At 31.6% G+C, this 12914-nt stretch overlaps 1 protein-coding gene across 1 annotated transcript in view; it reads right to left on the bottom strand.

The window, feature by feature from the left end:
* Window positions 1-12914, bottom strand: part of COL5A2 (collagen type V alpha 2 chain) — a 196333-nt gene that overhangs the window by 17795 nt on the left and 165624 nt on the right. The window contains exons 40-50 of the mRNA XM_023499330.2: window positions 12764-12817; window positions 12330-12383; window positions 10598-10759; window positions 9328-9435; window positions 8411-8518; window positions 7247-7300; window positions 6468-6575; window positions 5185-5238; window positions 3018-3125; window positions 1882-1935; window positions 846-953 (exon numbers count right to left, since the gene is read on the bottom strand). Of these exons, the coding sequence (XP_023355098.1) occupies window positions 846-953; window positions 1882-1935; window positions 3018-3125; window positions 5185-5238; window positions 6468-6575; window positions 7247-7300; window positions 8411-8518; window positions 9328-9435; window positions 10598-10759; window positions 12330-12383; window positions 12764-12817 (972 nt within the window). The remainder of the gene's footprint in view (window positions 1-845; window positions 954-1881; window positions 1936-3017; window positions 3126-5184; window positions 5239-6467; window positions 6576-7246; window positions 7301-8410; window positions 8519-9327; window positions 9436-10597; window positions 10760-12329; window positions 12384-12763; window positions 12818-12914) is intronic.

The following is a 12914-nucleotide window of genomic DNA, read 5'->3' as shown; positions in this document are numbered from 1 at the left end:
AAAAATTGAAAAAGAACTTAGATAACACATAATTACTTATACTTTTGGATACAAGAATTTTGACTTCATTTGGTACAGAAGTTAGATGCAACATCCTTATAAATGGAAATAACAGTTTTTGTTATTAACACATTTTGTAGTTAAATAAGGATTCTTTGCCAAACTACTTAAGTCCACATGTGGAAAATCATACAGAAAACATTTTTAGACCCTTAGACTTATAAATCAGCATTTGAGACAAATATAAATGGGATATCTATCTTAAAAGATAGGGATATCTACCCAGAAAAATACCTCTAATTATAGGTGGAAAATTTTATATTAAGGAATTAAAATAATCTCACAAAATCATTTCTGAATCCCAAATTATTAGAATTATACAATTAATCTGGAGGGATTTCAGATAAGAATAATACATTCAATTGAGATTTTTTTCAACCTAGAGTCAGAAAATTTGTGAATCTAGATTTCCTTAGCTGAATTGTCATATAGATACAGAATTTTATGAAGCTTTAGGAGTCCCTGATGACACCATGTAAATATTGCTTGTTGAATCAGCCAAACAAGAGCAAACTAACTCTTGCGTAGAGAAAGGCTTCACATTTAGTTTCCAAGATTCACAGATGCAAAAAAGTCACAGAGAAGTCATCATCTCTAAATTCTATCACAACAGGGATGTTCATTACAACAATTCTGAGTGATAATCCATTTCCCACTTAAAAAGATCAAGTGATGACTTTCTTACAGTTCCATTCAGCTTCTGACTTTTCAAACTTTACATGATCTCTGTGAATGCTAGAAAATATTTCAATAAATTTTTAGACTATAAATTCTTATCAACACACCTCTGGTCCTGCTTCTCCCACACTTCCTCTCATACCAGGAGGTCCAATTGGTCCAAGTGGCCCAGGATTTCCTTCTTTACCTGAAGGACCCACTGGTCCTGGGGGTCCCTGAAAAATACAAGGAATATGTTTTATCAATGTGTAATAATATTTTCTTTCCTATTAAGGAAATGATTTTGTTTTTCTTATAAACACAAACTACTTCTCAGTGACACATTTTGATGCCTGTGTTGAAGTCAGGATTTAGATTAATAGTTCTGATGCAGGTAGAATTCAGCATTTCCTGCCTTTACCAGAATTAGTATGTGATTTATCAGGCATTCATTCCAGAAAATCTTTATTTTGATAAATTTACAGCTATTAAGTACATATTCAAAAATAATATCATAGGATTTAACATCAAGAAAGATCTTTGGGATCATATAGTCCCACTACCCATCATTTTAAACATGAAGAAAGTCTAAAGGTATAAGCTGCAGTAAATGCATTTCTTTGCAATGAATTTTTTTAAGTGTCTCACTAATTTTCTTTTCTCTTAAAAAATCACTATTTTCATAAAAATCATAATTTACCTTCAAGGAATACATATATACTGTTCTCTTAATTCTTTAAATATGGTCTAAGTACAAGAGAAGTTAAGGCTGACATATTGAGCTCAGAAATTCCAAGTTGATATGCAATAAAGTGATTGAGTGATCAATACAATAAATTCAGTATTGATATGGTAAGCCCCTTAAGAGAGGTGGAAGTACCAGATTTTCTAAGGGGGGGGCAAACTATCCCAAGCAGAATAAAGAGTAGGTCAAAGCTATCTTGCTGAGCAGAGAAGTAGCTCATGAATGGCCTCAATATTTTCAGCATAAGTGAGAGATGGAGACAAGTCACTTAATCCTGTTTGGCTCAATTTCCTCATCTGTCATATGAGCTAGAAAAGGAAATAGCAAACCCTCTAGTATCTTTGACTAGAAAACCCCAAATGGGGACAGAGTCAAAAAAGACTGAAACAATTGAACAACAAATATATAAATATACTTACTCTAGGGCCAAATGGTCCAGGAATTCCAGCACTGCCTTGTTCACCATTTGGACCCTATATTGGGGGGAGGGGAAGGAAAGGAAATCATTATTATGCCACTTAAATTACAACATGCTAACCTTCATCATAATATATAAAGATATAGAACTATTGACTCCAGCTGCAAACATTTGTATCTTAAACAGTTATTAATCTTTACAATCATGTTTTTACTAATTCTTTGATTTTGATTACTTTAGCACTTTAAAATCTGCATATTTATCAACACAGATCACAATCCCTTCATAACTAGCAATTAATCTTTGGGAGTTATTGTGGCTGAAAAATTCATAACCCTATGGCCAATCTAATGATGAAACTTTTCAGTTACATTCCATTCAATTTGAGTTAACTGGCACTTATTAAATACCATATATTATATTATATAATATATATGTATATATTAAATATGTATATATATGCATATATATGTATATATAAGCACTGATACTTTGGGAGGTGCTAATTATAGAAAGACAAAAACAAAATAATCTCTGACTCAAAATTCTAATGATGCTTACATTTCAAGCTTTACATTCTTACATTCTGTCTTAGAGGATCTATATTTTTTTCTCTTAAGAGATAAATACATTTTAACACATGCCTGTACTGGAAACCTTTCTAAGATGATCTTGTTATCCATTAGAATAGTCTTTGAGAAGCCATGATAATTTCTTCTTGTCAATGAGGTACCAGAGTAGAATTTTTGTAGAAAAGCCTTAGTTTACCAAGACTAAAACAATCTAAAAGATTATGCATATGCCTTCTCTTCCCATCCCTGCCATATACACACATATGCTTTGGCTTTCTTATGACTATAAATATATAGCTAAAATAGATAAGCTGGAATATCATTTATTCAGCAAGAGTCTTTTAACTTAAATTGCATATATATAAAATGTGTATGTATATATATATATATATGTTTGTGTGTGTATACCCTCACTCATATATATATATATATATATACACACACATATATATGCATATACACACATATGTATATACATACATGTGTGTATATAAATGAACCTATTCTAGACTGGAAATTCACAAAAACAATGAAGAAAAGGATAATATGAATGAAAATTACTTACAGGAGGTCCAGGAAGACCCTGGAGACCAGTGAAGCCTCGGTGACCCTTCTGGCCTCGATCACCTCGGTCTCCATGATCACCTTTGTCACCACGAGGTCCTTGGGGACCCTAGACATATATTCAAAATGGCAATGTGATTCCAAAGTCTTTAGATATCTCAAAGTTCCAAATTAGTATCAATTTTCCATTAACATATATTCCTTATATTTATTAACAGTAATTAATCTGTTTTCTAGTCAAATCATACCATAAAATCTTTTGAATTTTTTTCTGAAGAATTAGTAGATAGAAAAAATCCATATCCATATACATGTATTCATATGTAGTCACAATAATTCACTTCTTTAAATATTTAAATGTAAATATATCTAGCTGTTTGAGTTTTTGTTCTAATTATGATGCAAATTATATATTTATCTCATTTAGGTAATATATCATATACCTCAAAACAATGTAATCAAATATAGGTTCCCATACTTAATCAATATTAAATATATTTAAGAGGTCAATTTGCATATTTAGTTTTATTAACATCGTTTTTTGATAACCAAATATCTAAGCTTAATTATAGCTCCATTTTGATCTATTTATATACTTAGATCATTATGGAAAACATCTTTACTGCAAAAAGGGTGAAATAACACATATCTTTAACTTTTCTAACAAACTCAAAAAGTGAATTACATTGTATTTTTAAAAATACTTTAAGTAACAAGAAAATATAAAATATTTATTCACAATATCATCACTACATTGCAATATTAAAATCTAAAATTGTGAAGTAATTAACTTTCACTCTAACACTACAATTAACATTGCTATTTCATTAGATTTAAATATACATTTAAATTAAGTGTTCTACAAGAAACCATGAATGTGAAAATTATTTGTTTGAGTCAAACAAATTTATAAATTAATCAATAGTGTTTAAGAAAAATATTACCATACACCTGCTTTTAGGAATTAGGGCTCAAGCATTAGGGCTCAAGCACCCTACATACACTTCAAAATGTCAGCTATATTGCTCCTGAGAACCTAAAACTTGATGGTAATCTGATAATGGGGCACAGAGTAGTCCCAGAGTGGAAGGAAAAGAGGCTCCTACCTATTATTTTCTTTCTTAAAGACTAGGTTTAGTCTACTTTTGAAACCTATTTACAAATGTCAGGTCAATCCTAGACATTACAAAGGAGAAAAATTAATAAAATGTTCATTATGTCCCTTCTATTTTCTAGATAACTAAAGACAGATCAGGCAGTGTTTGAAAATGAACACTTTTATCATGGGTTATACTCTTTGACCTTCAGGCCTAAACCCAACATGGTTTCTCTAATTCATTTACCTTGATGAATCTAAGTAGCAGAAGTGAATAGACTGAGAAGAAGCAAGGAATGAGAGTGATGTGGAGAGAAGGTTTCTGAGTCCTTTGGACACCAGCTCTACCTGCTTCCTCGGGCTTAGAATGAAACATTACTGGTAGCCCCATGATGGCACCATGGCAAAGTGAAATAAATGAACCCATTTGTCTCATTTTGCAGGATAGGCGTTTGAAATTACATCCTTCAAGTTCTGTTTTTTTTTTTTTTAATCTAAATCCTTTAACTAGCAATCCACCATCACTTGAATGTTTTCTCAAATTGCTCTTAGTTTTAATTATTGGACTATTCTCAATTTAGAGATTGAGTTTAAGTCTTAAAAATAATTAAGAATTTTTTAAAGATTTTCCTAGTCTGAAAATGAGTATAAAGACCATTGTTAACCTTCCATAGGCAACAGAAACTAGCCAATATAATAAAGAATTTGAAAATAAAGCTTAATAATCTGTCCTTAATATGATTTAGATGTGGTAAGATGCCTGAATACCTACGTAGACTATTAGTTGAAGAAACAGATTAAAAACCACAAACATATCAGTTAACTGGCAGGAGAGAGGAAAGAGATAATCTGGGTGATAATGACAATCACAATCCATCCAAAATACAGAAAGGCGGTATAGCCCTTTGATTACAATTCTATATAGATCTATCCTGAATGTTATTTGAATTTCTTTTTTTCCCCAAGGTTTGGTACACATAGTTTTTAAGATCTTATAAATGAGCACCATTCTTCCCTTCTTTGGTTTATCTTATATCCTAAAATCCAGAATCAGGAATTTCTGAAGACTTACTGATAAACCACGTTTCCCAGTTCGGCCAGGTGGACCTACAGGACCTCGAGAACCCTAAAAAGAAAAGTCACAAAAAAGTGCAACATGAAATAAATCAATATAGTAATAAAGAAGTATAGGACTGTTTGTAGATACATGGTATGTTTATGGATGTAGACTTTTGGATACATGGTTTCACCAATATAGAGCTAATGTCTATAGCCAAGAATAAGATTACCTGAATTATAACCATATGGTAACTGTTTAACAGCATGAACACCCTTTTAGTTTTATAGCAATATTATGAACTAATTTGTACCCAGACGTGCTTAAATTTGACAAGTATATATGATGAAAGCTAATATTTTCACACAATAATGGAAAGCAAAGGCTTTCATTAACCTAAAACATTTTTTCCTAACCTAAAGAACTAAAAATCCACAGGATCAAAAATATACAGCTGGATGGAACCAAAAGGTCATATGATTAAATAAATATGTATTTTATTCCTATTATTGAAATATTACTAAAAATATAGGAAAGACAGAACTCAGTAGCCTGAAAGATGGAAAAAGGGAATAAATAGTTAATATAGGGAATAGTGTAAAAGGCAAACACAAGAGGAAGATCTATCACAAGCACAGGAGAGAGTGTGCATGATGGCAGAGACAGAAAAAGAGAGTATGCGACTAAAAAAGAGTGAGTAATCCAATGTAACTGGAGAACAGACTGTGTGAAGACGGCAACTTAAAGCTAGAAATTGAAGTTTGTGCTAAGCTGCTGAGGGTCTTGAATGCCAGGCATTTGTTTGTATTTTATTTATCATTAAGTTAAAGAGATGCAGAAAGTTTTAGAACAGAAGAGTAATAGAAAGTCCAATGCTTTAAAAATATTACTTTGGTGAAAATATGAAAGTCAGATTATAAAAGGGATGAAATTAAAGAAAGGGTATTTAATTTGTCTAAGGTAAAGGTGATGAGGATAATGAAGTAATGATAATAAAAGTGAAAAGGAAGAAATGGAAACAACTTCAGAGATAAAATTGGATTTGTCAACTGATGGACAAGGGAGAAAAAAAGAAAAGGAAGCATCAAAACTCTTAAGGTTTGGGACCTGGGGGGAATAAGGAATATCAATGAACTGGTTTTCTAATTATTGCTTGATATTATTTTTTAATGTACATGCATGCATATCTTATGATAAATATGTCTAAGTAGATAGTAGATGATGGATAGAGAGAACGATAAATACATACATACATACATATACACAACTCTACAAAATAAAATTAACTTGCTACATACTGGATCTCCTCTTGGTCCAGCATCGCCTGTAGCTCCAACAGGTCCTGGCGTTCCAGGGGCACCTTGAGAACCTGGCAGACCTGCAGGTCCAGGATCACCTCGATCACCCTATCAAAAATCATCATAATCATGAATAGAATTTTTCACAGTTATAAAAAATTCATTCCTGCTCTGTATTCAATAATTTGTGCATTAACTGAAGCATTTTTCTTTTATAAAATGAATATAAAATTATGAAATTTTTGAGCCTATTCTAGAGTTTTTAAGACATGTCCTTGCCACACACTATCAGCTTGCCAGAGGATGCTAAATATATTAAGGTAGACACATTCTTGCACATTGAATAAAAAATATATGAGGTGATTTAAAAAATCTCCTTATATGGTCTATTTAAATGCTTTTAGTTGTCCCAGAACTTTTAAAATATCCTGTGCATTGCTTATCATGTATGCAAAGTAAAGGTAGTATCTATCAACATATTTCACCAATCTGGCAAGCTGGAAATGTGTGGCAAGGTAAAGCTCTTTAGTGCAAAAGTTTTAGTACAGTGTTTAGGTTATTAATTTATTTTATTGTTAGACTTAAAATAATTTATTTTAAACTAACAAAATATTATTCTTTTTATTTTAAGCTTTGATAGCTATTTAAGCTACGAAAGTTTAGAACTGTGTTAAAACTTTTGGGGATATCTTATACTATAGAATAGATCCAAATATAGAAGTTTGAGATCCTCAGACCATCTAAAAAGTTTATTTTTTTGTCAATAAAATTGTCCTTACTCGTTCTCCAACAGCACCATCTCGTCCTGGAGTACCATCATTACCAGCAGGACCCTGTAAAGAATTGTTGGTTTTAATTAATGTAACACAGTTATAAGGAAAATTCTGTCCCATTTGCCAAATGAATTAGCTATTTCCAACTTCTTTGCAACCCATAAGTTAATTAAACATAGAAATCTGAGTAAGATTAAGTAGTCCTCTAAATTGCAATGAATTATTTTTAAAAAATCATAGGATCATTCACATATTTAAGGTTTACTTTGCATGGATGATTATTATGCATGTATTTTCTATCCAATATTTTCTTATGTTAACTAATTTATATTAATTAACAATTAATAACTTATTAACTAAAAAGTTAATTCAAGCTTTATGTATAAATTTTTTTAAACTCAATTTTAAATTTTAATTGATGTTCCATTCAGGCTTAATTTGTAAATTTTTTTGTTCAAAAGTTCTCTCTGCCTATTTTATTTAAATAAGTTCCTTTGTTGTTGTTTTTAAAGTTCCATAATTATACATTCATTAGCTATCACATAAAATGCTATTGAGTGCAAAGTTTCCCTGGTCAAAAATAAAATCTGTCTCAGATGGTTGATATGCTGCTTAACATAATAAAGAGCAACAGATCACAGGCTAAAATTTCGTATATTTTCTTTTGAAGTCCTGTTTGCCCTTAAAATAGCCTAACATAATATGAAATTTACTTCAGTTTATAGTGATCCCAAAGTAATATGATATATATTGACTTTGCTCTTTCCTTATGCTGCAGTGTCTATTTATAACAATTTTATCACCATAATGTCTAACTATTTTAACAAATCTGCCATTTCAGAATGAAATAATATAAAGTGAAAGGATGAAGGAAATTGGGCTTTCACCTCCAAGTCAATTTGGCAACAACCTAAATCAGCTAAAATGATTAGGTCAGGCTAGTTGAAGGTCAATGCAGTGATATTAATCTTCTACCCTCCTTTTCTCCATTATATCCGCGTTTAGGAAAAACTAAGAGAAGAAAATGCCCTCAACATAATAGATTTTAAATAAGAAAGTATTTCAGGGTCTAAGATTTAAAACCTAAGATTAATCAGTTTCAAATTGTAGTTACCCTCAGAGTAGTTCCATGATACTTTCAAAACATGTCATAAATAATTTCACATTTACCTCAGGCCCAGCTTCTCCTACTGGACCATTGACCCCTGGGGGGCCAACAGGGCCAGAGGGACCTTTGTCTCCTGGTGCTCCAGTTGGACCTGCTTTTCCTGGTGTTCCCTAAAATGCATTTTTTAAAAAATTGTTCATATTATATTATAAACCCAATATGTAACTAACTTCCACAATTCCCCTCAGTCATAAACAGAACTCAATAAGAATCATGGACCAACCAAAAACCAGATGACTAACATTAATTTCTTGCCCATAAATGTAAGACCAAGGTTACTAGTAATCAATATATAATATATAAAGTTAAACCATAGAGAAAAATGGCAGTCCCTTATTTGGCATTATCTTTGTTGGTGCCAAAACCTGCTGAATGAATGAATGAAGTCCATGTGATCCAACTCTTTTATTTTACAGGTGAGGAAACAAAGCTCAGAGTGATTAAGCTGCTTGACCAAAGTGTCTGAAGTAATTAGGGGAAGAAGTAGGATTCAAAACAAGGTTTTCTAAATTAAAGCTCAACTTCCCCACCACCACCGCCAGCCTTTAATATATTACATTTGTTATTAGTTCTATAGAAATATGTTTCTTATTTTAAAAAATTGTCAATACTACACAATACAACATCAGCCATCTAGTTTTCCTCATCTACTGAGTTCTCTACTCATAGAATTTGACAGATATTTTATCCAACAATCCTGAAAGGCAGTTGAATATATATATAGATATAGATAGATAGATAGATAGATAGATATCTATCTATATATATATAACTTCTAATGTTTGAATAATGAAAAATTTTAAAGCATTTTAATACATTTCTAACAAAACACTATTTGTATTTCTTTAGGTTGGAAGAATATGATAGATTTCATACCAACAGTATGTTAAATACAACAATATACAGTCTGATTACTTACTGCTGGTCCAGGCAAGCCAGGCATCCCTCTCTCACCCCGCTGACCGGGCATACCAACAATTCCTCTTTGTCCAGTGGTTCCAGCTGGACCAGGTGGACCATCAGGACCCTAAAACACAAGAAAAATGAGAATTATTCACTTGTACACAACACTCTTAGAAAAGTGTTATGGGTTGAAAGAACAAAGACCCTTGCTCCATGAAATCATCCAATGTGTGTACATTTAAAATGTCTAATTGACCATGAGAATCTCAGGTTATTTGGAAGTACAAACTATTTGTGAAAAAAGAAAGTATTTTAAGCAAGAAAATTACCTAAATCAAAGTGAATATTTTAAGTTAGAATTTTTTTCTCCATATCTATCCATATATATGAATACATACATATACATTCACATACACACACATTCACATACACGCATGCACACTCACATAAAAACAAATCATGCAAATAATCCATATATATGTATATAGTTGGCACTTACTAAACTGCCTTTTGGGTTGACTTATTCATAGCAGGTGTTCAATGAATGCTTAATAATTGAGTTGATAATTCTGATTGCTACTTTGATATTGATATTGATTGATGGTTTACATGTTAAAATTTTTCATTCATTTAATTTTTATATGTTGTTAGACTGATGACTTTAGAATTAAATATTCATAAAGAATCTCATAAAAAACCCCTATGAAAGATCTCATTGAGAAGATTCTTCATGGTTCAGATTTTTGGTTGATTTTATCATCACAATATCAACAATATAGAAATGAAAGGACCTTGCTCTTTAGATGATTTTCCTCTTTTTTTTAGAAATTGCATATCATCTGCCATGATATTAACCATAAGACATCTTATTTGATCTCTTATTTGCTATTAATCATCCAATAGTCATTAAAGAGAGTAATCTTAATGGTTATTGTCACCTTATGTGCCTTTAATACAAGCATGAGACACTCCTTGATGTAGTATAGCTCTTAAAGTAAAATTTTGGTCTACTGAGCCAAATTTTTTAAACTCACAGACGTAGTAAAATCTTGTAGGATATTCTGAAACACATGAAATAAAGATCAGAAAACAGCAAACTATGTTTATAAGGCAAAATACCTCATCGATAATTATATTCCTTAAATATGTACTGAAGTACATCACCATTCAATAAACCATTCACTTTGGTAGTAACTATTAGAGTTTTCTGTTTGTAACTACCTATAAAAAATAGTTCAAAGTATACACATTTATACACAGAAAGGACTATGCCTTGCTAAACTTACAGGCTGTCCATCTTCTCCAGAGTCTCCTTTATCTCCTGGGCTACCTGGGGGTCCAGTTGGTCCCCGATCTCCAATCCGGCCATGAGAACCAGGGTCTCCACGAAGACCAGGAGGTCCCTCTTTCCCAGGTTCACCTAATGGCCCAGCAGGCCCTGTAGCTCCCTAAAAATCAAAGATATAAATGATAAACTATAAGTGATTAAAAATAAATCCCCTTGAAAAAGTAAAAGAAGGATTCTAATTAATTTTTGAACCAAATAGATACAATGATCCCAGAAATTAATGCAGATGTAAGTTGTTGGGTTTTTTAAGCATATCAGTGAGATCAATTCTTAAGGATAGTTATGAATGTCCTCTAAGGGCTCAGTCTCAGAAAATCTTTTTGTTTTTAATTAAAGCTTTTTATTTTCAAAACATATGCAAGGATAAGTTTTCAACATTGCCCCTCGCAAAACCTTGTGTTTCAATTTTCTCCCTCCTTCCCCTCAACCCCTTCTCTACATAGCAAGTAACATAGCAATATATGTTAAACATGGTATAAATATATGTAAATCCAATATATGAATACATATTTATACAATTATCTTGCTGAACTAGAAAAATCAGATTACAAAATAAAAAAATGAGAAAGAAAATAAAATTCAAGCAAACAATAACAAAAAAAAAAGTGAAAATGCTATGCTGTGATCCACACTCAGTTCCCATAGTCTTCCCTCTGGATATAAATGGTTCTCATCATAACCAGATCATTGGAACTGGCCTGAATCATATCATTATTGAGAAGATCCATGTCCATCAGAATTAAACATCATATAATGTTGCTGTTGCCATATATAATGATCACCTGGTTCTCCTCATTTCACTTAGCATCAGTTCATGTAAGTTTCTCCAAGTCCCTCTGAAATCATTCTGCTGATCATTTCTTATAAAAATAATATTCCATAACATTCATATACCATAATTTATTCAGCTATTCTCCAACTGATAGGCATCCACTCGCTTTCCAGTTTCTTGTCACTACAAAAAGGGCTGCCACAAATATTTTTGCACATGTAGGTCCTTTTCCCTCCTTTAAGATCTCTTTGGATATAAGCCCAGTAGAAACACTACTGTATCAAAGGGTATGCACAGTTTGATAACCCTTTGAGGATAATTCCAAATTACTCTCCAGAATGGTTGGCTCCATTTCACAATTCCACCAACAATGTATTAGTGTCCCAGTTTTCCCACATCCCCTCCAACATTCATCATTATCTTTTCCTGTACCTTTTCATATGACTAGAAATGGTTTTAATTTCTTAATCTGAAAATTATCTGTTCATATCAGAAAATTCTTAAAATAGCTATAACCTAAATTATCATATCTCTTTAAACAAGGAAATCATTCTCTAAAAACAAATATGTGGCATTTGATTCTTATTAGCCCAGAGTGACAAATTAATATTGTTTGTTTTTTTAATTCAAAAAATCCTCAGAAATAATAATTATCTATTATAGTAATAATAAGCAAAAATAAAGTTGCAGTTTAAAGCCCATCAGAGAACTATTAAGATAGTAATCAACATCAATTTAGTCTGACAAGAAATTAATGTGATTCATAATAAAAGTTGTTAAAGAAAAATGAAGTAATAAGGCATTATAACATTATTTTAGAGATCCAATGAACACACACAAATAAATTTTTCAATTATATTTTTACTCAATTATCAATTATCTAAATAAATTTACTTACTGTGGGGCCTGGAGGGCCAACTCTGCCTGCAGAACCAGGAAATCCAGTAGCACCCTAAAAGTCAATATATATACACTTACTATTAAAGAAAAGATTAATTATTTGCATATTATTTCCTGGAGATCATTTTCCATTGAGAGAATTAGTTCTTGAAATTCATTTTTTGACCAACTTTGAGAACAATACACTATTTTAACATTAGACATTGCTTAATTGTCATATTATAAATTGGTTTTTGTTTGTTTTCAATTATAACTTTGTATTCTTCCTTAAAACTCCTTTAGCTAGAAACTCTTATAATATATGTATGCAGTATAGATAAATAAGTCATTCATTAAAATGGCCTTAAAGACAACTATCCATTAGCACTAAATTCCAGGAGGCTGTCTGTAGTATTAACTGGTTATAATTTACCAAATCTCAAGTCTACTTACAGGAGGACCCTGAGTACCTCGACCACCCTTCAGTCCAGGAACTCCATTAGGACCCTAAGTAGAGACAAAAAGAAGGAATGTAGTAAATGCTAAAATGATTAAATAGAATGATTTGTCTTGAAATGCTGATCTTTTAACTTTACCCTCTTTT

The sequence above is a fragment of the Sarcophilus harrisii genome, chromosome 3, assembly GCF_902635505.1.
Source record: "Sarcophilus harrisii chromosome 3, mSarHar1.11, whole genome shotgun sequence".
NCBI classification, from domain to species: Eukaryota; Metazoa; Chordata; class Mammalia; order Dasyuromorphia; family Dasyuridae; genus Sarcophilus; species Sarcophilus harrisii.
Note: the sequence above shows the minus strand (reverse complement) of the source record. Positions and strands in the feature narration are given on the sequence as shown.